This window comes from Hippoglossus hippoglossus, chromosome 17 (genome assembly GCF_009819705.1).
Source record: "Hippoglossus hippoglossus isolate fHipHip1 chromosome 17, fHipHip1.pri, whole genome shotgun sequence".
In the NCBI taxonomy this organism is placed as follows: Eukaryota; Metazoa; Chordata; class Actinopteri; order Pleuronectiformes; family Pleuronectidae; genus Hippoglossus; species Hippoglossus hippoglossus.
In genome coordinates, this window is record NC_047167.1 from 15,058,383 (window position 1) to 15,081,057 (window position 22,675).

Sequence of the window (22,675 nt, forward strand, 5' to 3'; positions counted from 1 at the left end):
TGTTTACACTCTGTGACCCTCCCACCTGTGTCTCCTTGTCTTTCTCGCTCCCTTTCACCTTTCAGAGCCAGGACACACCCGTCTGATGGGTTTGACGTGCAGGTATGTTCAGAGATAGTAAGAAGGATAAGGAGAGAGTTTTAAAGAAGGAGAAAAGGAGTCTCTGTATCATTGCAAGACTTAGTTGTTTGTGTGAGTGACTCCTCACAACACTGAGCACTCACACGGACTTGTTTTGACCTCAAGAATGTTGAACCCGGGATGAGAAATTCTTTGCGCAGCCACTATCTCTTCTCTCTCTCCTCACAGGGATGTAATGTCTTGGCTGCTGTTATTTTTTTTTTTAAATCACTGTCGACTGGATGTGCTGCTTTTACTCGCCAGGGTTACATGAGTTCACAGGGGATCCTGAGGCCATGAAAATGCAAACGCAACTAAAATTAACTAGCAAGACATGGATTCAGAATAATTTTGAGTTTAGAAGTGAGTTTCAGTGAGTACATTTACACCAACAGTCTTAATAAGTATTATACCCACATAGTAGAATTGTTTTGGGCCACACTGTCACGCTGTCCTCCGCCCCACATGCCGTGTGGAATGATGGCCCTAGGTTGGTGAACTCCTGTTTGCTAGATCTGGGTCAGAAGCAAACCGCAGCGACACATGCCAACCAGCACCTTTGGTTGGCATGTGTCGCTGCGGTTGGCCCGAATTAGTTTTGCGCTATTTGGGCCATATATTTACCACATGAGCCACTTCAGGTTCCCATCCAGATTACACCTTTCCTTGAGTCCTGCATGTTTGTCCAGAAAGGCCCACGTTTGCTTTTGGATGTTTGGGCCCTGTGTGCTATTTTCCATTTGGGCACTTTCGGCTCACATCCATTTTGTGTGAAGTAGGTGCCACATCATTGCCTGAACAGGCCCACATCCCTGTGCTATCTGGGTAGTATCTCACCTTCAGTTATGACTTGATTTCATCTGATTCACTCTGATCTGTACCAACAAAGAATATTCGGGAAACATGGATACAGAGTTAACCTGTCTCAGGATACACACATTTCGCAAATCCAGCATAATATGTTTGTACATACACCACATAAGGAAAATCCTTAATCAGGAAACTATAGTGCACATATAAATGCACTCATTAGCTTTCCATAATAGGAAAAGGGAATCCTCCACAGAGAAGTCAGAATATATTTTATGTATTAATCCACGACAAGGAAAACACACAATAATAAATATCTCTGTATATGCTCATATTCAACTGTCGTCCTTTGGCTACATAATAAACTGTAAAATAATGAATGGGAAAACATGTTGGTATGTGAAGAATATACATTTCACAAGATGGGCCTATAAGACACTTTACAATATAACCAACACAAAACAATAACAGCATGTCTCAAACTGTAATACAGAGATTATTATTATATTATTATTATTATTATCTCTGACATTTGTATCTATCTCTATAAACCAATACAGTTTTATTTACATCCTGTTGAATGCAGCTTACTTTTGATCATGTTAATAATTAATAAGATTAATGGTCAATTATCGTGAATCACTTTCTCAGATCCTCCGAGTGAAACTGAACTACCTGATCAATCGTTTAAGTCATTTTGCAACTTCCCATGAATTTTGCTGAATGAGACACGCTGGCGCGCACACGCGCACACACGCACACACACGCAGTCTGCAGGAGAGTGTTTCGTAAACAGAGTAAAGGTGTGGTTTTCTATTCGGACCAAAAGCTGCTCGCTTCCGCCTCTTCCCAGCAGTCACGCACCATTTTCTGCGCAACAGGAGACTCGGAGGCGAACCGAGGAACCGAGGCGCGCGGTCTGTGCGCTCTTCTGGACAGCAGAGGACGAAAAAACACATTTAAAACAACCCGACGAAAACAATAACAACAACCAACAACATGAGTCTGTACGGCTCCAATTCCAAACTGGCCAACATGGGCCTCAGGAGCAGCTCGAGACCGGACTTGGCGAGTCCCAGCTTCCGAAACGACGTGTTCCTCGGTGGAAACGGCTTCCAGGGGGATTACCAGGCAGGGGACGGCGGCTACGCCTACACCACCACCTTCTCCAGGACCTCCGGGCACGGCGGGGGGCTCCCGGGACCGAAGGTGGCAGTCAGCATGGGTGGCAGCGGAGGGGGGGCCGTGAGGTAAGAGCCGAGGAAAGCACCTGTCATAATGATATCGTGTTTAAGCGCATTTAGGAAAGTTTGAGAGTTCAAAATGTTATCGCTTTCACTTTAAACTACAAAAATGTCATCAACCAGGAGGGGGCATCAGGTAAGAGCTTTTAGATCAGCAGGGACATGTGGCTGTATGTACACACAAGTGACGTGGGGAGAGAAGAAGTTTCGAAAAAGTTTAGGTTAGTCAAAATTAGAAGCATAAACTACAAATGAATGCAAATATTTGTGGAATATTGTGTCCTTAAGACCAATTCAGGAAAGATTGAAAGATTAAAATGATCATTATTTTCATTTTAAAATGATAACAAATGTCAAAAAGCAGGAGAGGCTGAAAATGTGGCTTTCAATGTACATGTCAACAAATATGGTATTGTAATAATAAAAATAAAAAGAGTTCAGGTTAGGTCAAAATTAAAACCACACACTACAAATTCATACATATAAATACAAATATTTGCGGCCTCCTGTGTCATTCACTGATAAAGTACACAAACAGGAAGTTGCACTATAGAAGTATACAAACATGAAGTCCTAAAAATTTCAGGTTTGCTTAAAATTAGAACCATTAACTTTAGAATCATTGAAGAAAATGATGACTATTATGTCAGCTTCCTCTAAGCAAAGCTGTAAGACATGTTAAGGAAAAAGTGGAAGTCTGAAATTGTCAAAAAAATGTCAACAGTCTACATATTTATGAAACTATTGGAGGACTCCTGTGTCAGCAAAACCTTCAGACTGATTTGTGAAAGTGTGGAAGTTTTAAATGATCATTGTTTTCCCTTTTAAAATGACAAAAATGTCATAAAGCAGGTTGCAGGTGCTTTTCCACAGTGCAGGTTGCACTGTGGAAAAGCTACTTACACTGACAAAGATTTGACCACAGGGTGAAATATCTCATCGGTCCAAAGTCCTCCATGTCTTTACACATTTGTAAAAGCATCATTCTCTAGTTTGTTTCTGTAGTACACACACTGTTAGTAATCCTCCTCGTACCATTCCTCGTGTGTTACCCAATAATCTGAATCACAAACAAGGAAACACACACACACACACACCACTTGAATGTCCTCCCATGCACCGCCTCGCCTCACACCATTGTCTAATGTTGTAACAGGGCTGTCTGCGACCCTTTTTGTTTCTCTTTGAGAGATGTTTAACTCACGGGGGAACAAAGGTTAAAGCAAAAACAAACAGGACATTATTTAAATTGCGAGAGAGAAAGTCAAGAATTGTCTGGTGTGTTTTTGTGTCGGCGGCCTGCCCCTGACCCATTTCCTCGTCCCACAGCACAAAGCAGGACTTCAAAATGACTTTTAAGTCCTTGGTTTTCACAGTGTTGATCTGCTGCGCCATGTTCACTTAGAAACTTGGGTCTTTTGTGTCTTCATTTGAATTTCCTCTTAATTCAATATTCATTTACATGCATTTTAAAGAATTTACATAACATAATAGTAACATAATAACTATATTAACACAACCTCTCTTTTAAAACTATGCTTATTTTAAGCTTTTAAATGATCTCGCTGCATTTTTATCAATTCTTACAGGTACTATTGATGACTTCCTGTTTCCCAAGACTTTTTCAATGTTTTATATGTCTTAATACTTTTTGAAATAATGTTTTATATTTGTTTGTTTTTCAGCGTGCAGGGCATTCAGCAGAAATCCTTATACCTGACCAGCCAATGTCAAGAATATCTACAGAGAGCGCAGATGATGCTGCAGGGTGTAAGCATAGCACACGGATTAACACAACTGATCTCATAGGATAATAATCATTATAATAACAAGAATGACACTCTGTAGAGCACATACCTCCACAGTCCCCTGGAATCCAATTAAAATGCAAAGAAATTGCAAAAAAAGGTCAAGAAATGTCCTATCTAGCAATGTGAAAGAAAGAGATAAATAATTCCTGTATCCACGGGTTCTTCCCACACCCAAACCACATCCTTCCCCAAAGTTTGTCTGTTAGTTTTTTTTGCAATCTTGCTTAAAATCAAACAAACCAACCAACAAACAAATGGACTGGGGTGAAAACATAACCTCCTCGGAGGAAGAAACAAAATGGCTGCGTTGCTTGGCTGCAAAATTAAATTCTTTCAGGGCCTTTTGTTGACTGTACAACAGATGATAGGGTTATAAGTACTTTTGTTTACTCATCGATATGATGATGCTGTGTCAGGGTTAAAAGAAGATGACAGGAAAAGGCAGGATGTGACCTTCTAGAACAGATCATCTCAACAATCAAGTAGAGGTGGAGCTCACTGTGGTTTGTGTGGGATGTTGCAGGGGGCTCCGGCCATGGAGGTGGAGAAGCTGCTGATGATCTCGGCAGAAACCATGGAGCAGCTGATGCTCTGCGGCCGGGAGCTGCAGCAGCTGCGTATCCCCAACAACGTCTTCAGAAGGTACGACGAGATGTAATGAGCGTGCGTGCGCCTTTGCTAAGTGCAGGTGTACATTAGCTGGTTTTTGTGTTAATTCATGACACTTCCTAGGTGGCGCTGAACAGAAATAAGGTTGTAGACGGTACTCCTGAATTAAATTTTCATACTTGAACCAAACATTTCTCTGAGAAAGCAGCACTCAGGAGTGAAGCCACACATGCTTCTCATTCTGCTGTATTTATCCACATGACCTCTTTGAAGCTTCCAGTGCTCCGGGAAGATTCACTAAGTATTTCCTTTTTTGTCCAACTCTGCAGTGTGGAGCAGTTCAAGAACATGCAGGGTGCCATCCAACAGCAGCTTGTCGGGGGTATGACCGTGAGACGCAACCGGGGCAGCGTGGGCTCGCTGGACGGGGGGAGGGTCTTCAATGATGCCACAGGCTGGATCAGCCAGCAGAAGGTGAGCTTATCATTTTAATAACTCGAGAAAAAAGAAAACAAAGAAAACAACAACACAAAAATAACCACAAAGTTCCTAAAACAAAAAGTCGGTACCTGATTTCTTTATTGTTCTTTGCTTAAAGTTATTCAGAAATGTTTTATTAAATGATATTACCGAGCTGTCACCAGCATCAATACACCCATCTGTTGCATTCAATGACATCACACACACATGTGTTGGTGAAACTTGCGGGACTCTATGTGCAACAGTTATAAACCTGTTGGAGCAGTAGGAATAATAGCACCTGCAGACTGATACCTGCCTGTACGGGTACACAAGTGTGCACTGTTTATTAGGTAAAGGGAGGAGGACCCTGTGTGTGTGTGTGTGTGTCGATGGGGGTGCATTCACTCTATTCCTCCTCCTGCCCTCCGGTAACTGAAACCATCTGGTCACTCCGCCTAAACCCGATCCGTGAGTGAGTGAAAGAGGCCGAGGGAGGACGACTGAAACAAAGAGGATGAAAGAGCTCGGCCATTGGAGTAAGAGACAGATAGAGTGAGAGAGGAGGATGGAAAGCAAGGGAGCGAGGAAAGAGGGCAGCAGATTAAGAGGCCGTGGCCGTAGAAGTAGAGGAAGGAGTGTGAAATCTGACACTCTCCTCAGTCGGTTGTTGTGGGACGGGGCAGTTGATCTGTAATGTGCTTATGGGAACACGCCCTTCTGCCTCCACAGCCCTGCCACCCCATCCAAAAACACACCCTGTCATTCTGTCACCACTTCCAGCCTCACCTCTCCGGACACCCTTATTTATACCCCCCCCATCTTCAGATATAAAAACATTTCTCTCATATTTTCTCATCTGTGATATTTTGTTGCTCCACCACCCATCAGAAAAAACATTATCACTCAATGCGTGTGTTGTTTTCTCATGTTTTTCTACATGTTTTTACTCGGCCCTTGTACTGTAGGTGCCTCCTTCTATAAACCACTGAACCGTAATCACCTGATGATTTACCGCTGCCTTTTTTTTGTGTTGCTTGACCTTTCACCACTGGACTTTTACTGATTTACTCTCCGCCAGGCTCTTAACGGCCATGTTGTGTGTAGGGTCTGCTTAGTAACCATGAAGGAAAAGGGAGTGGCGAGAGAACAAAAGCCCCGAAGAGAGAGAAAAAAACCCAGAGTCTAGAGCAGGAACTGGCTGAGGTCGGTTTGCTGGCTGAGCTCTTATCAAAGCTTAGATGAAGGAATAGTTGGAATAGTTTCCTGTCCGACAAAGGGATTTAATGATTAAATGCTGACACCCAGTGGACAAAAGTGGAACAAACCAAAAAAATAAAGGAATTAACAGCAAGGAATATACTTTTTACTTTTTACCCCTCAAGGTCGTGAACTATTTTTGTTGAGGTTTTGAATGTGATTGAATTTGTCTTCACAACCACCTTAAAAAATCGGGTCTATGCCAAGGTTTGGTATCTTTTTGCCTCCGTGACTAGATAATAATTCTTTCATTTTGACATAGTAAAACAACATATTGGACTCAAAAACACACAAGACACATCACAGGATTTGATCATTCTGGCGTGGTTCTCCATTCTCCAGAGGATTAAAAGACCAAAATGAAGAACTTATACACTAACAAGTATCTCCTGTGTGGCTAAATTCTGACAAAGCTTATTTCTCATCGGCAAAGAGCTCCATTATTGCTTAAAACAAAGATTATAAACCATTAAATACAAAAATATATATACATCTCTGTAGTCCCGCCCAAATATATATGAACCATTCCCTCATGTTTGAGTGACAAATGCTAAAATCTACGGTTTCTGGCTGTGGCTGTGTTTGGATTATTTTCTTAAAGAAAGTGAAAGAAACATTTTTTTATCTGTTTTTAAAAAGTGGGATTAAGACCAGGTGTCACAGACATGATAGGAAGGACTTAATAGTACCAGCCTTATTCCTTAAAATGCAGATTGTATATAAAACTGTATATCTCTTCATGAAGCTTTTTACAGTAACGTTTCATGAAATGTGTTATTCCCCTGCATTTGAGGCTGATTTCAGGTTATATGAATTGTGTGCAGTAGTAGTTATTTCATTTCAAAAGCTAATGAACTGTGATTCTCCATCTTACAGCGATTGATTGAGACGGCAGCGTGGGGGGACGACTCCGCCACCATAGAGAAGCAAATCCTAAATCACAACAAAATTCACAGCTCCATCCAAAGGAGCCAGGAAGTAGACAGAGCCAGAGATGAACTGGTAAGTGGACGATCTCTGGCCCATATTAAGCTACTTGCTATTGTAGTACTTCAAATATCTTGTTTGACTGGAAAATGTTCATCTGTACAATGCGTATATACAAGTCCAATATTTTGATTAAATTAAATATTTAAGTAAATAAAAATGAGCAACAACTAAAATCTGTTTTTCAGAGGGGCGACAAGTACAACCTCTCCATCCTGGAACAAGAATGGGAAAGCCTGCAGGTAGAAGCAAACTCTTTTTATAAATGAGCTGAATTATGTTACATTTTTGTCACATTCATAAAATTTTACCTTTTGCTCTTATCAGAAAATGTCCCACGGCCGCTTGAGTCAGCTGCGAGAGCTTCAGAGCATCATCGAGGATATCTCCCGAGCCATCATGTGGGTGAACGAGAGAGAAGAGGAGGAGCTCATGTTTGACTGGGGGGAAAAAAACATCGACCAGTACATCCCCAAGAAGCAAGAGAGCTACTCGGTAAGGACCAGTAGCTGACTCTTACTCCTATCATTCGGCCAATGGGTCTGATTGCACGTTTACCTTTAGTGAATTTATCATTTATCTTCATTAACTTGGTGACAGAGTCCACATTTTGGCCGTTTGGGATCCTTACTTTCAGTTTTTTCCTGACAGAGGCTGATGAGGGACCTGGAGGTGAAGGAGAAGGAGCTGAACAAGCTGAAGGTGAAAGCAGATGGACTCCTGAGCAACAACCATCCAGCCGCAGACAAGATTGAAGTAAGTCGTTTTTTGGTTTTCTGGGTGTTTTTCAATCGTAAACAGAAAATTATTTCGTGGTTTTACTGATTAATCTATTTGTGCCCGCAGGCCTACATGGACACCTTACAGACTCAGTGGAGCTGGCTGCTTCAGATCACCAAGTGCATCCATGTTCATTTGAAGGAGAATGCCGCCTACAGCCAAGTAAGTACATCATCACTGCTCCAGCTCATGAGTCCGGCCTTGGTTTGTATTTGAGCGCTGATCAAAGCTTCTCGCTGCCGTCTTCAGTTTTTCAAGGAGGCCAACGAGACCTATATGAAGCTTCAGAAGGAGAACGAGACGATCCGCAGCAAGTTCGGCTGCGATAAGAGCACGCCAATGGACAGCCTCACTGAACTCCTGAAAAACCTGGAGGTACCATCACACTCTGTTTAGTCCTGGAAATACAGATTTATCTACATGTGGAACCAGATGTTTGTTACACACACACTGGAGATGCATCATTAGAAAACAAAGATAAATAGAATACTAGAGTCAGACTGCAGACTACATATATATATATATATATATATATATATGTATATCAAAAACTGTATTGGCAAGGATTCTTAATATGTCAATATCAACTCCTTATGACAAAGAAATGTAATTTAGGCTTCATATCTTTTTCTATTTTAAACTTACAGATAACTATAAATCAAAATAAAACCCACATATGACCAAAAATATAGAGTTTGTATTCAGAAAGTACATTTTTTAAATGGGAAATAAAAACATAAATGAATTGTTTATTCTGTAAAAAAAAAAGGATTTCATATCTACGCATATTGGGAAGGGAAAAAAAGAGCCGAATATCTATTCCATTAATTTATGCCACCAGTGCCGTTCTTTGCTCTATACTTTCAGTAAAGAAATGCTCTCCACTTCTAATGTATCTAGTGCTACAGCAACATCTACTCTAAAGTCTTTAAACATTGTTGGCGGCTGCTTCTCGCTGTCATCACACCTAAGATGCACCTGTAGCGTCCAGGAGCTCCGCCCTTATAGGAAGCTGATTGGTCTGAACCACTGTGGTTTGGCCACAAGCGAACAGCTCGGAGCCTGGAAACATGGATTCTCACTTGCAAGAAATGCAGCTGCCTTGTCAGGTTACGGCACAAATCATTGTCGGAGATAGTTCTGTTGTGGGACCTTCTGTTCTGTTGTGTAAATAATATGCACATCCCTCTGCTCATCTGGTCCGGCGGGTTTTGTGACAGTACATGGAATGCTTCTCATTTATCTTCCAGAGTATGTGACTGTTGCGTGTGACCCAGTTATGATCGAAGGTCTTATTTTTGCATGTTCACAGAAAGAGAGGGAGCGCATTATGGAAAACAAGAGGCAGGTCCAGAGTCTGGTCAGCAAGTCCAGGACCATCGTCAGGCTGAAACCTCGCAACCCAGAGGACAAGAGCCCCGGCCCCGTCATCATCCAGGCTATATGTGACTTTAAACAAGACCAGGTGGGATACACGCTCTTTTCGCACACACACACACACACACATACACACAGTAAGAAGTGAATTACTACAACTGAACTCTGTGTGTGTTGTGTTGTGTTTTGTGCGACAGAAAGGGATTTTGAAAGGGAACGAGGGCATCCTGAAGGACAACTCTCAGCGCAGCAAGTGGCTGGTGACAGGACCTGGAGGCATGGACATGTTGATCCCCTCCGTGTGTCTGCTCATTCCTCCACCAAACCCGCTCAGCATCGGCCTCGCCAGCAAGTAAGACACCGTGAATGAAATGAGATTTTGAGAATAATTACCAGATAAAAGTTGTAATAATGTGAGAATAAAGTCACAATTCAATGGAAAAGACCTCCTCCAGCTCAATGTGGTTCTTTCTGTGCACAAACTTTTCAAAGTCCTGATACTTGGTAATGTGGTGCTGATGGGACAAAAGATTCAGTATTTTGGTATTTGTGAAACATATACAAACGTATAACTTAACAAGATGCTCCAAATTCCTTATTTTTATTCAGGCAACAGTCGGATCTTCTGATATTCCCACTCTGAAATGACACATAGCTTAAAGTAACCACTTTATTCTCCTTACCTCCGATTTATTTTTCTTCAATATGGCCCTAACTCGTATAGATCAAACACAGGGGATTCATTTTATCTTGCAAATGTTATGTTGGAGTTTATAAACTATTCAGCTTGTGGACGCTCACATTTCAACAGCCTCAGTTTTGGCACTGTCATGTATATCTATTTTTTGACGACATTGTCTAATAGATTTCATATACATACATACATCTGTAGACAAATGAATACTAATATTTTCAAACCTCAGAGATGCAAGTAATATAATTCAATTTGTTTCCATTTAATAAAAATATGACTTTAAAATATGACTGTAAATTCTGTGGTTTCCATGCACGTAACCCATTTCAAATGAAATGGAACCGCAGTTCATGCTTCCATTTTAGGTCTGAGGCTGAGATTTACTTTATCTTTATGAGTGATTAATGACTTGTTACTGTTCCATAGGAATGAGCAGTACTATGAGGCCATCATGGGCATCTGGAATCAGCTTTACATCAACATCAGGAGTCTCATCTCATGGCAGTTTTGCCTCAAAGACATCAACTACATCAACTCTCTCAGTGTCACGATGGTAAGATAACAACAACTTCTCAGTTTTACATTGTCAAGGTCCAGTGTGTGAGATTTAGCTGAAAGGGATCTATTGGCAGAAAGTGAATATGAAATAATAGTGGTGTTTTCACTCGTGTTTAATCACCTAAATTGTACAAATTGTTGTTTTCTTTACCCTAAAATGGGCCCATTATATTTAAATGCTTTATATTTAGACCAGGAGCGGGTCCTCTCTACGGAGGCCGCCATGTTTTTTACAGTAGCCCAGACTGGACAAACTAAACACCTTTTTAGTTTTTATGACAACTGAAGGCTACCACAGGTTCTCTTTCATTTTTGGAAGGGGAGGGTGAGGTGAGGGGTATTCAGCTGCAACATGCAACTTCACCACTAGATGTCACTACATTTTGCCCTGAACATTACTTATTGTTTTCGTCGCAAATGTAAATACGACCCTGTTTCCTTGTTTGCTGACTTTCTGTGTCTTTTGCATCACTTGACCTCTCTCCTCGGACTCGACAGCTGTCTCAGATGCGCCCTGAGGAGTACCGCAATATGATCAAAAGACTGGAGACTCACTACCAAGAGTTCCTGCATAACAGCAAATCTTCTGAGCTGTTCGGGGAGGAGGACAAGAAAACCATCCAGGGCGACTTTGATAAAGCCCAGACCCACTATGACACTCTGATTGTCCAGCTGCCTGCGCACAGTGAGTGTAAAACGTCTTCACCTTATCACTAACATTTCACTAACAAGCACTTTTCCACTATAATTTCATAATCTTCAAATTTTTCCTACCAATAAAGGGGAGGCTAAGGCTGAACCACCAAAACCGACTCCAGCACCCAAGATCCCCAAGATCACTGTCCCCAAGGTGACCATCCAGCCTCCCCCGGCCAGCTCCACCCTCAACATCACCCTGCTCAGCAGTCTGCAAGAAATCCGACGCAGGCTGGAGCTGGCTGAGTACGGTCTCACCAGTCACCTCCATGTTCCCCTGGGAGAGAACAGTGTGCACGAGTGCTCTGTGCACATCCAGAACCTGCAGGTATGCAACCGTTCATCTATCCTTCTGTCTAGTTAAAGGAGAGGTGCATCCTGTTTCAGAATTTGCAAAACCACTGATTCATTTATAAATACAATTTTGATTTTCAGTCTGTGCACAAAGATTTGGACTCTGTTCACGACGAGTACCTGCGCCTGAGAGAAAAGATCATAAAGCAGCTGGAGGGGATACCTGCGGATTCAGAACAAGCCAAGTTCCTCCGCTCTGAATTAGAAATCATCAACCAAAAACTGGGAGGCCTGCAGGGTCTCTACTCAGCCTACATTCAAAGGTACATTATTTTACTGTAAATACACCAGATTTATGCTGAGTTAGTTCACAATGTCAAAGTAAATACTTCACGAAATGAAGTCAGTATCAGACATAATGAAATCGCTTTTCATCTCGTCGACATTTAATCGAATCACCGTGCAGTCTAGAAGGGCATCGCCTATTATCTGATGACAAATAAGCCTCTGGGAGGAAAGGCCAGTATTTTGAGATTTCCGGTGTAGACAGCGGATATCCAGCACAAGACTCTGTCATCCTTTTGCCCTACACTGTTTACAGTCCAAATAGTTTCCTACATCACATAAGTTGTATGTTTCAACACACAAAATACAAACAGTGATACTTTTTGTAGGTATTTTAGGTCCAGACGCCATTTTGACCAATCTCTGTTAACAGTTATTTGCATGTGAATGCAGATGAATTCAAAAGCTGATAGCTGATGCATTTCAGTAAATGTGTTTCGCCTCATTTGCTCTCCACACAGACTGTTACCTTCAGGCTACTAAACCCTGCTCAAACATGATTGGTCAAACTAGAAACCAGAAGGCTTCTGGCCCTACAATCTTGTCCCTCGTCTTCAGATTTCTGCATTTTCACATACAGACTCTGTTTAGATTAATGACTGTGTGTCTTCAACAGACTGTCGGCTCTTCAGACCTTGCTCCAGAGTCTTCTCCAGGCCGAGGATATCATTAAAGTCCACGAGGCCCGGCTGACAGAGAAGGAGACCACCTCCCTGGACCCGCGGGAGGTGGAAAACTATCAGAGCACTCTTAAGGTTTGAGACTCACATCTCTTGCTTTTAAGTTTGAGGTAATAAGTAACAGGTACACTCGTAATTCATTTGTTGTAAATACTAACTTGTTTTTTCTTCTTGATTATAGCAAATGAAGAGTGATCTGGAGCAGAAAAGAGATCTGCTGACAGCTATGGAGTCTGCTCTGGCCAAAGCAGTGCATTGGAATGGTCAAATCTCTGGGTCCTTCCACAAGTGTGACGTGGACTTGTCCAAATACTCGGACCTGGTGGGTCAGATGTCCGACCGCTGGCGCCGCATCCAAACCCAGATTGATAGCAGGTAAAGTACGATAGTCTGTACATTTCTTAAATGCCTCCAAAATGATCTTTTCCACATCCTCTGTTTGTCATGGCCGTTAACAACATCATCTCTTCCTCTGCCTCCCACTCCTTCCTCCTCAGAATGTGGGACCTGGAGAAGCAGGAGAAGCAGCTGAAACATTATCAGCAGAGCAGCACTTCCGTGGAACAGTGGATAGACAATGCCAGGAAGCGCCAGGACACGCTTCAGATGGTGAAGCTTAATGACATCAAGACCCTGATGGAGCACCTCAACCAACAGAAGGCACGTCTGTCCTTGTTTACATCGATGCAAACTTTGGTGTAGATGTGTAGATTTTTATACATCATACAGTTTAAAGTGTACATTTATATTACAGAAAATGTATGAGTTTTAATTGAAATCAAGAAAAAACCTTGAAAAAATGTTTATGCATATGTCCTTATTACACAGGCACTTCACACTGAAATTAAAGGAAAGAAGGAGAAAGTAGAGGACGTGCACAAGAATGCAGATACCTGTGCTGCGTCCATAAAGGTTTGCCGACCCCTAACCCTAACCCATTTACCGAATATGTGGACTGTTTTCTTTCAATATAAAAATATTCTTATACAACAATGGTACAGACGAGTGAAGTCTATGTTGTGTTGTGTGACTGCAGGACTATGAGCTGCAGCTGGCCTCCTACAGTTCAGGCCTGGAAACTCTGCTGAATATTCCTATCAAGAGAGCAATGCTGCAGTCGCCCGCCTCTGTGGTCAGACAAGAGGTATGAGCCATGATGTCACACTGAGCACATATTTACATCAACACATGAGTGGCAACTAAATGTATATTATACTACTCATTACATAGTACATACAAGGAATTATTATATGTTTATAGTCTTCTTGTGCCATTTTAAAGGTTAATCCCTAAATTGTATGTGTCATTGAAAGATATACCTGCAACATTATTATCACCTCAACATTTCAACTGCTAATTTTGATTCCATCAGGCGTCTGACATCCAGTCCCACTACATAGAGCTTCTTACCCGCTCTGGTGACTACTACAAGTTCCTTGGGGAGCTTCTGAAAAACATGGAAGAGCTGAAGGTAAGTACTGGATCTTTCATTATTCATTGTTATGCTAAAAAAGCATGATGAACGTAAGATAAATGAACAAAAAGGTGACTTAGATCTTTCATGTTGCTCTCTACAGATAAGGAACACCACGATTGAGATGCAGGAGGAGGAACTGAGGCGTCTGAAGGATGACCTCCAGGATAATAATCAGAAAAACAAGTCTCTGGAAGATGCTTTGGCTCGCTACAGGCTGGAGCTCACTCAGTCAAAAAATCAGCTCATTTCTATGGAGGAAGTGAAGAGAACCACGACAATCCAAGTCAATGCTACCAAGGACAACCTGGACAGCACTCAAAACCAGCTTCAAGATCTCAATGACCAGCTGACCCGCATCAAATACCAGCTGGATGAAGAGATGAGGAAAAGGAGGCTGGCAGAGGAGCGCTATACCAGCCAGCAAGAAGAGTATGAGGCGGCCGTTCGCCGCAGACAGAAGGAACTGGAAGAGCTCAACTGGACCAAGATTGACTTAGAGAAAAGTGTGAAGGACAGAGAACGTGAACTGGAGAGGATGAAGATACTGCTAGAGGAAGAGGCGGCATGTCGACGTAATGCGGAATCGGATATCTCAAAGGTAAGAACACAGTGCACCCAAGAGATTAGTCAACTTAAGCAGACATATGAGACACAGATCCACGTTACCAAGACCACAATCCTGAAAGTCTCACAGCAGAAAGAAGAGGACACGACCGAGCTGAGGCTGCAAGTTGACAGACTCACTGTGGAGAAGAAAGATTTAGAGGAGGAGCTGAGGAGAGTCAGGATGTCCATTGCTCACACAGAGGAGCAGAAAAGCAGAGCAGAGCAGGAGTCAAGCCAGCAGAGGGCCTCAGCAGCACAGGAGACAAGGATGCGCACTGACCTAGAGGTGCAGCTGAGAAGTCTCAAGCAGCAGAAAGGAGAGGATGAGCTCAAATTAAAAGATGCCACTAAAAGCAACCAGGAGAAGTCCAGGCAGATCAGCGTGCTCACATTTAATGTGGATGAGGAGGGGAAGAAGAGGAGAGCTCTGGAGTTGGAACTCAATCACCTGAAACAGGCTGAGGTAGAGCTGAAGGTAAAAAACGTCTCCTATCTGGAGTCAATCAACAAGCTCAAAGTGTCTGAGCAAGAGATCCACATCACCCGAGTGGAGCTGGACAAACAAACCAGTGAGAAGACCAAAGCTGAGCAGAGTTCTGCCAGGCTGCAGAGCCGAATCCGGGAACTTCAGGGCTCGCTGGATGGGATGGAGGACGAGTTGGAGAAACAGAAGAAGGCAACCCAGGAGGAGTTGACACGTAGGAAGAGAATGGAGGCCGAGCTGGAGAGGATGACACATACCTGCAGAGAGCACACCACCACAATTACCACACTGAAATCTGTACAGCTAGAGGCTTCCACCTCTGGAAGGAAGTATGAGCAGGACCTAAGGGCCCTCCAGGAGGCTCTGGAAAAGAGCCTGAGGGAGCATAAAGTCACCAAGGAGGAACTGGCAGCTGTTAAAATTGAGCTGAAGACACTGAAACAGAAGCTCCTGCAGGAACAGACCCGGATTCATGAGCTCAACCTGCGCAATGAGAGCCTTTATAAGACCATTGAGGAGAAGAGCCGCCAGCTTAACGAAAACACTACAGAGATTGAAAAGCTGAAGACTCTGACGCAGAACCTGACGAAGGAGAGGCTGAGGTTGGAGGAGGAGCTGAGGGCAGTTAGACAGGAGAGAGATGAGCTGAAGCTCAGCAAAGACACTTTTGATGGAGAAAGTGCCACTCAGATCTCAGCCTTGCATGTCCAGCTTCAGAGTAGCGCCAAGAGGACAGCGGAGCTCCAGACTCTCATCAATGACCTGACCAAGGAGAGAGAAAAGCTTAAAGTGGAAATAGACAAAATCCAAAAGCAATCAATTGAGGTATTTTTGATTGCATTTAGGGGTCATCTGCTAATAACGCTACATAATTGAACTAATGTTTTTCTCCCTTTGCATGAATGATTGTAGCTGCATTTAGATTGATCATGATTTCTGCATGAAATTCACCTATTTGCAAATGTTTTTCCTTAGAAAAGCATGTTGTTCACCTTATTACTTTGCACATTATGGCACTAAACTTAATTCATACTATAATAAAAATCACTTCATAAAACACTGTAATAATACTAATACTGTGCATATGAACAAAATCAATTAGGTCTAACAGTATTGAAAGCTAAAGGACATCAAACTGGCTAATGAAATCACAAATTTATGTAATGAAAATGCTATATGTTGCTAATCTCTTACAACATGCTTCTTTGGACATTCATGCGCACTTCATATGAATTTGAATCAAAATGTGGCTTTTTGCATATGTGTAAATAATATGTTGGCATTTTTGTACGGACATAACATTTTGTTTTGGTATCTTTCCACAGACATCCATCATGGTGCATACGTCCCAGAGCCAATATAGTGAGCTGCTGTCGGAGAAGGACAGTTTGCTTTCCAAGCTGAAACTGCTGGAGCAGGACAAGAGTCGTCACCAGCGCATAGAAGAGGAGCTGACCCGCATCAAGATCACACTTGAGACGGAGGTCCGTAGCAAACAGCGTGTGCAGGATGAGAAGAATTCTCTCCTCAAGGATTTCAACTATATGAAGACCCAGTATGAATTGAGAGAAGGCCAGATCAGGCAGTGTGAATCCGACAGAGACAAGGCGGATCGTGAGAGGCTATCCCTGAAGAATGAGATTGAGAAGCTCATGAGGGAGCTGAAGACTATTGAGGAGAGGTACAAGAGCAAGCTGATAATGTCTGAAAAGGAGGCATCAGACCTGGCTCTCAAAAGACAGGCCCTGGAGAGAGAGATAAAGAGGCTGCAGCAGAGACCGAGCACTCTGAGCCAGCAGACCCAGACAGATGAGAAAGTCCCAACAATTGATCCATCCAAGCTGATTTTTGATGGGGTGCGTAGAAAGGTCACTGCCCACCAACTTTGCGACTGTGGTATAATCAGCAAAGCCACTCTAGACCAGCTCTTAAAGGGAAAGAAGACAGTGGATGAGGTTGCTTTGGACATCCAGCTTAATCTAAAGGGTTCAGGCATTATTGCTGGCATGACAACAGGTGCTCAAGGAAAAATGCCATTCACTGAAGCCAAAAACAAGAAACTCCTCAGCCCAGAGAGTGCTCTCATGCTTCTAGAAGCTCAAGCAGCAACAGGCCACATAATGGACCCTGCATTTAATGAAAAGATGCCTGTGGATGCAGCCTGTTCCAGAGGAATTGTAGACACAGAAGACAGAGACATCCTGGTGACAGCTGAAGCTGCAAGCACAGGCTTTAAAGATCCATACAGTGGCAAAGTGTTATCTGTGGGCCAGGCTTGCAAACAAGGCCGCATAGACAAAGACACAGCCATCCGCTTGCTGCAGGCACAGGAGTCTGTGGGAGGCATATTGGATCCTGTTCTGAGTGTATTCCTTCCAAAAGATTTGGCCTTGGATCGCAATCTTATCGATGAAGACCTCTATAGGGCTTTGAACAGAAAACCTACATGCTACCTGGATCCTGCGACGGGAGAGAAGATCAGTTATAATGACCTCAGGAAGAAATGTACAGTCGAACCTGTTAACGGCTTGCTTCTGCTCCGTGGTCCAGAAAAGCCCATGACAGTAAAGGGTCTCCGTAATGAAGTTCTAATTACAGAGCTCATCAAATCTGAACTTCTGGATGAAACTGACTTGGTGAAGCTCAACCAGGGCAGCATGACCAGCAAAGATATTGAAGACAAGCTGAAGTCCTATCTGTATGGCTCTACCTGTATTGCAGGTATCTATGATGAGGCCAATGAGCGAATCATGCCTCTTTATCAAGCTATGAAGGAAGGTCTGCTCATGAGGGGAACCACCCTGGAGCTGCTTGAGGCACAAGCTGCTTCTGGATTTATTGTTGATCCAGTCAACAATGTCTTCTTGACAGTGGAGGAAGCTACAAAGAGAGCTCTGATAGGGAAAGAGTTTAAGAATAAGCTTTTGTCTGCAGAGAAAGCAGTTACTGGATACAGAGACCCAGCCACAGGAAAGACAATCTCCCTCTTCCAGGCTATTGCGGGTGATCTTATTGAGAAAGGTCATGGAATCCGTCTCCTTGAAGCTCAAATAGCTAGCGGTGGGATTATTGACCCAAAAGAGAGCCATCGCATTGATGTTGCTGTTGCCTATAAAAGGGGGTATTTTGATGAGGAGATGAATGAGATCCTTACTTATGAAGGAGATGACACAAAAGGGTTCTTTGACCCTAATACCAAGGAAAACCTTACATATCTTCAGTTGAAAGACAGGTGCATCACAGATCCCAAAACAGGCCTAATACTCCTGCCACTCAAAGACAAGAGGAAGCCGCAGAAGTTGCAGGAAAGCCGTACCAATGTCCTCCGCAAGAGGCGGGTTGTGATCGTTGACCCAGACACTGGACTGGAGATGTCAGTGAGGGAGGCCTATCACCGTGAGCTGATTGACTATGACACCTTCCTGGACCTGTCAGAGCAGGAATGTGAGTGGGAGGAAATAACTATCCAGGGGTCAGATGGCTCCTCACGATTGGTGATAGTGGATAGGAAAACAGGAACCCAGTACGACATCAAGGACTGTATGGAGCGTGGTATCATTGGCCAGAACGCTTTGGATCAGTATCGAGCTGGAACGCTAACCTTGACCCAGTTGGCTGACCAAATTATCAGCAATACTAGTAGCTCTGAGATGACTATTTCAGCCAGCAATGTAGATGATATGGCCACCTGCAGCAGCCCCACCCAGGCCGCACCATCCTCTCCAACCGTCCGTAAACGCTTCAACAGTATTTCTATTACTGTCTCACCCCCTGAGATGTTTGATGACCAGAGCCCTGTTGCAGCCATATTTGACACAGAGACCTTGGAGAAGATAACTATTTCTGAAGCGCTTCGTAGAGGCATAGTTGACACTATTACAGCACAAAGGCTGCTTGAGGCCCAGGCATGCACAGGTGGGATTATCAACCCTGCCACTGGCGAGAGACTGTCGCTGCAGGATGCTGTCCACCAGAGCATCATTGATGACAGCATGGCTGCTAAGCTGAAACCTGCCCAGAAAGCCTTTGTTGGTTTTGAAGACGTAAAGACTAAAAGGAGGATGTCCGCAGCAGAAGCAGTAAAGGAGACATGGCTGCCTTATGAGGCAGGTCAGAGATTTTTGGAGTTTCAGTATCTGACAGGAGGCCTGATTGAGCCTGGCACTGGACAGCGTGTTACCATCGAAGAGGCTATCCGCAAGGGGTGGCTCGACGGTAAAGCGGCGCAGAAGCTTCAGGATTCACGGACCAATCAGAAGTACCTGACCTGTCCCAAGACGAAACTGAAGATCTCCTACAAGGAAGCTATGGATGGCTGCATGGTGGAGGAAAGCAATGGTATGAAGATGCTGCAGGCCTCCTCAATGTCCACGAAGGGAATCAGCAGCCCTTACAATGTGTCTAACCCAGGATCACGCTCTGGCTCCAGGGCAGGTTCCTGTACTGGCTCCAGGAGTGGATCTCGTAGAGGGAGTGTGGATTATTCCTCTAACTACAGCTTCAGCTTCTCTTCAACCAGCAGCACCCATAACTCCAACACTGCCTTTTAATGCACTGCACAGTAAAAGAGTGAAACTAGGCTCGGCTTATTAATAGCGGTTCCTATGCAATTTAAGTACTGTTTGCTTTTTCTAAAAAAGTTATATTCTGCTACTTATTCGATTTTGGGAGATTTGTTTAAATACTGAATCAAATTCATTAAAATATTTTGGATTGTTTTGTAGTGTTTTGGTGATTAGGTGTTTGAGTATTAAGCGTCAGGCTGAGTATAATTCATGATTTAGCTTTATTGCATACATTTTAAATGAACATATTTGTCATTACAACATTTAACATGGCTTTTTAAAGAATGTAACAGTCTGTTATCAACCTCAAAATCAGCTTGCCAGCTAAATTAATGTAGTTGTTTTTTATCCTTAGTTTATTTCAGCTTGACTCGTGTACTGTATGTTTCCTTCTATATTTTTTAGAAACAAAAATGTTGTTAATTGCAAATGCTTTGAGTTTGAGTCTGAGTTTTGGCTTACAATTCTGGAAAGTTTTCTTTGCCAGAAAAATGTTATTCACATTATTAACAAAAAATAAATAAAGGTTTTAACAATTCAGATTCAATCGTTCTTTCATTCATTCATTTATGAGCTGATGATCTGTATTGTGCAGTAAAAGCTCAACAGTAGGCCCAAGCCCACGGAGAGGCTTTGTTCTTCTCTCAAAGGCAGTATCCATTGTTACCCATGGATGGCGCTAGGTGTCATTCTGAAGACCATATGTGAACAAACATGGGCATTAACCAAACAATAATATTATCACAAATCTCTTTTGTGCACCAGAGAAGATACCACTGGACATTATATGATGTTTTAATTTGTATATATGTTTAGCTAAATAATATAGAATATGATACATTATTATTCTTGAAACCTTATTTTACATTTGCCAACATTGCTACATTTACAGCCAATATGGCGGCAATATTAGGCTACAATTGATCTACATAGTGAAATAGATTTGTTTAGTTTTACAGAGTAACAAAGGGAATTGAGTTAATTTAGAGCAAATGTATGGCCTGAGGCTACATGAGTCGAACTAGTTTGACACATCACATAATTGATTGTTTTTGGTGATGAACTTCCAAATTGATTTCATGTTTAATTATTCCTGTTTCCTGTACTTCAGATTGATACATAAATAATTCACAATTGACAACACATATTAAAAAAAAACATTTATATGACTTAATACATTATTATTATATGTTTTTTTAATTATATTTTCATTACGGAAATCATTCACTTTACAGGTTTATAATTAGACACAAAAACCAACAAATAAGTACAGTTGACTACATACATCACATCTACATTAACTGCATTGTTAGTTAAATTTATCTCGCCTTGTACTGAGCCATATCTAAATAGGACTTATCTTTCTTCCACTCTTTCTCCTTTTATTTTATCATTAGGCAACTATGAACACACAAAAAGATTCCACACACATTCACAAATTCGTAAAAAATAAAAACAAACTGCTCCTTGTAATTCAGTCTCTTCAGTCAGAGGGTATAGCAATTTCAATGAAAGCAGATCTGGTCACCGTGAGATGATGTACTATATCAATTTTGACCACATTCCCTTAAATGTATCTATTTGCATTTAGGTTAATCTCTCTATTATATAGATGTCCTAAATACTTTTGAACTAATGTTCCATGTTGATGAATCTGGTTGGAACCACTTTCTTGTCAAGGCTTTTTCCCACTGATGAGTAATATTCGTATTAAGGGCTTATCTGCTATACTCTAAATATTCAATGTAATAACACCCATATATTTTGTCAGAGCATCAACTGGGACAGTGATCTGAAATATAGATTCCATGGATTTATGATATCCTTTGATGCTTTGTGGGGATTTTGCCTTTTGAAAATGATTATTTTAGTTTTATCACGACACTTTTGGGGGGTCCTGTTGGGGGTGATGGTGGCTTGAGGAAGTTTGTCTGCGTGTGAGGGGTGAGTGTGAGAACAAATGGAGGGAGGCAGGGGGAGGAGGCCCGCACGTAGGGGGAGGGAAAAAGGGGAGACGGCCCTGGCGGCGCAGTGGGAGGAGGACCATCCCGTGCCAGGACTTGCGGCGGCTGCAGCGGCACCTCGGACTGGGGGAAGTGTCGGGTCGGTGTGGGGCTGAGAAGCAGCTACAGCGGGAGTAGTAGTGGTAGTACTAGAAGTAGTAGAAAGCGGCACTTCCACGGAGAAAGAACGAGGAGAGGCACCGGGACCGAGAGAAGCAGCAGTGATCGGGGCTTGAGAGCACATTCCAGCGGAGGAGAAAAATGAGACCAGCCTGCTCGGAGCCTGTGTGACGGGGCTGAAGGCTCTTTGACTCCGGACATTGTACCAACTCTTTCCCTGCAGCAGCAGCAGCTCTGTCTCAGAAAGAAAACCAGAGGAGGAAGACTCTAAAGTTTCTGGCTTTAAAAGGTAAGACAATGTGTGTGTGTGTGTGTGCAGGATTAGACTTGCATACACTTTGAGCACTTTTCAACCATCTACTTCTCTTGTGCCCTTTGCTCATTCACATCAAAACTGCAAAACAGGGCACCAGTCTGTGTTTGCTTTGGCTTTGAGCACTACTAAAACCTGTGTGTGTGTGTGTGTGTGTGTGTGTGTCTGTGTGTGTGTGTGTGTGTGTGTGTGTGTGTGTGTGTGTGTGTGTGTGTGTGTGTGTGTGTGTGTGTGTGTGTGTGTGTGTGTGTGTGTGTCTGTGTGTGTGAAGACAGAGAAGGGACTCATTCAAACTGAGCAAGCCCTGAGCGTGTGGTTATTTTCACTGTGAAAGCCTTTGGATTGGATTTGCCCTCACTCTCTTCTTTGTGTCTATTTCAGCT

The 22,675-nt window shown here is 42.7% G+C and overlaps 2 protein-coding genes across 5 annotated transcripts in view; both read left to right on the forward strand.

The window, feature by feature from the left end:
• Positions 1–1,767: 1,767 nt before the first annotated feature.
• On the forward strand, positions 1,768–22,267 carry LOC117778136 (desmoplakin-like). 3 transcript variants are annotated; one of them, XR_004616745.1, is made up of 25 exons: positions 1,930–2,180; positions 3,860–3,944; positions 4,509–4,627; positions 4,924–5,068; positions 7,190–7,315; positions 7,489–7,542; positions 7,628–7,795; positions 7,952–8,056; positions 8,147–8,242; positions 8,330–8,455; positions 9,393–9,545; positions 9,655–9,809; positions 10,578–10,704; positions 11,208–11,394; positions 11,492–11,733; positions 11,841–12,022; positions 12,661–12,799; positions 12,906–13,099; positions 13,222–13,384; positions 13,553–13,636; positions 13,761–13,868; positions 14,097–14,195; positions 14,302–16,116; positions 16,617–20,294; positions 22,253–22,267. XR_004616745.1 is itself a non-coding variant. In XM_034613433.1 (24 exons), the coding sequence occupies exons 1-24, from the start codon at positions 1,930–1,932 to the stop codon at positions 19,839–19,841; spliced, it is 8,148 nt and encodes a 2,715-aa protein (XP_034469324.1). In that variant the 5' UTR covers positions 1,768–1,929; the 3' UTR covers positions 19,842–20,392. The 3 variants fall into 3 exon arrangements, 2 of the variants coding, with proteins under 2 accessions (XP_034469324.1, XP_034469326.1); XM_034613433.1 differs by lacking the exon at positions 22,253–22,267 and having other exon boundaries at positions 1,768–2,180; positions 16,617–20,392; XM_034613435.1 differs by lacking the exon at positions 22,253–22,267 and having other exon boundaries at positions 14,302–14,799; positions 16,617–20,392.
• Positions 21,883–22,675, forward strand: part of LOC117778137 (tensin-3-like) — a 30,539-nt gene continuing 29,746 nt past the window's right edge. The window contains exon 1 of one of the 2 annotated variants that reach the window (XM_034613436.1): positions 21,883–22,268. The gene's annotated coding sequence lies outside the window, so the exon portion shown is untranslated. The remainder of the gene's footprint in view (positions 22,269–22,675) is intronic. The other variant, XM_034613437.1, reaches the window with a different exon arrangement.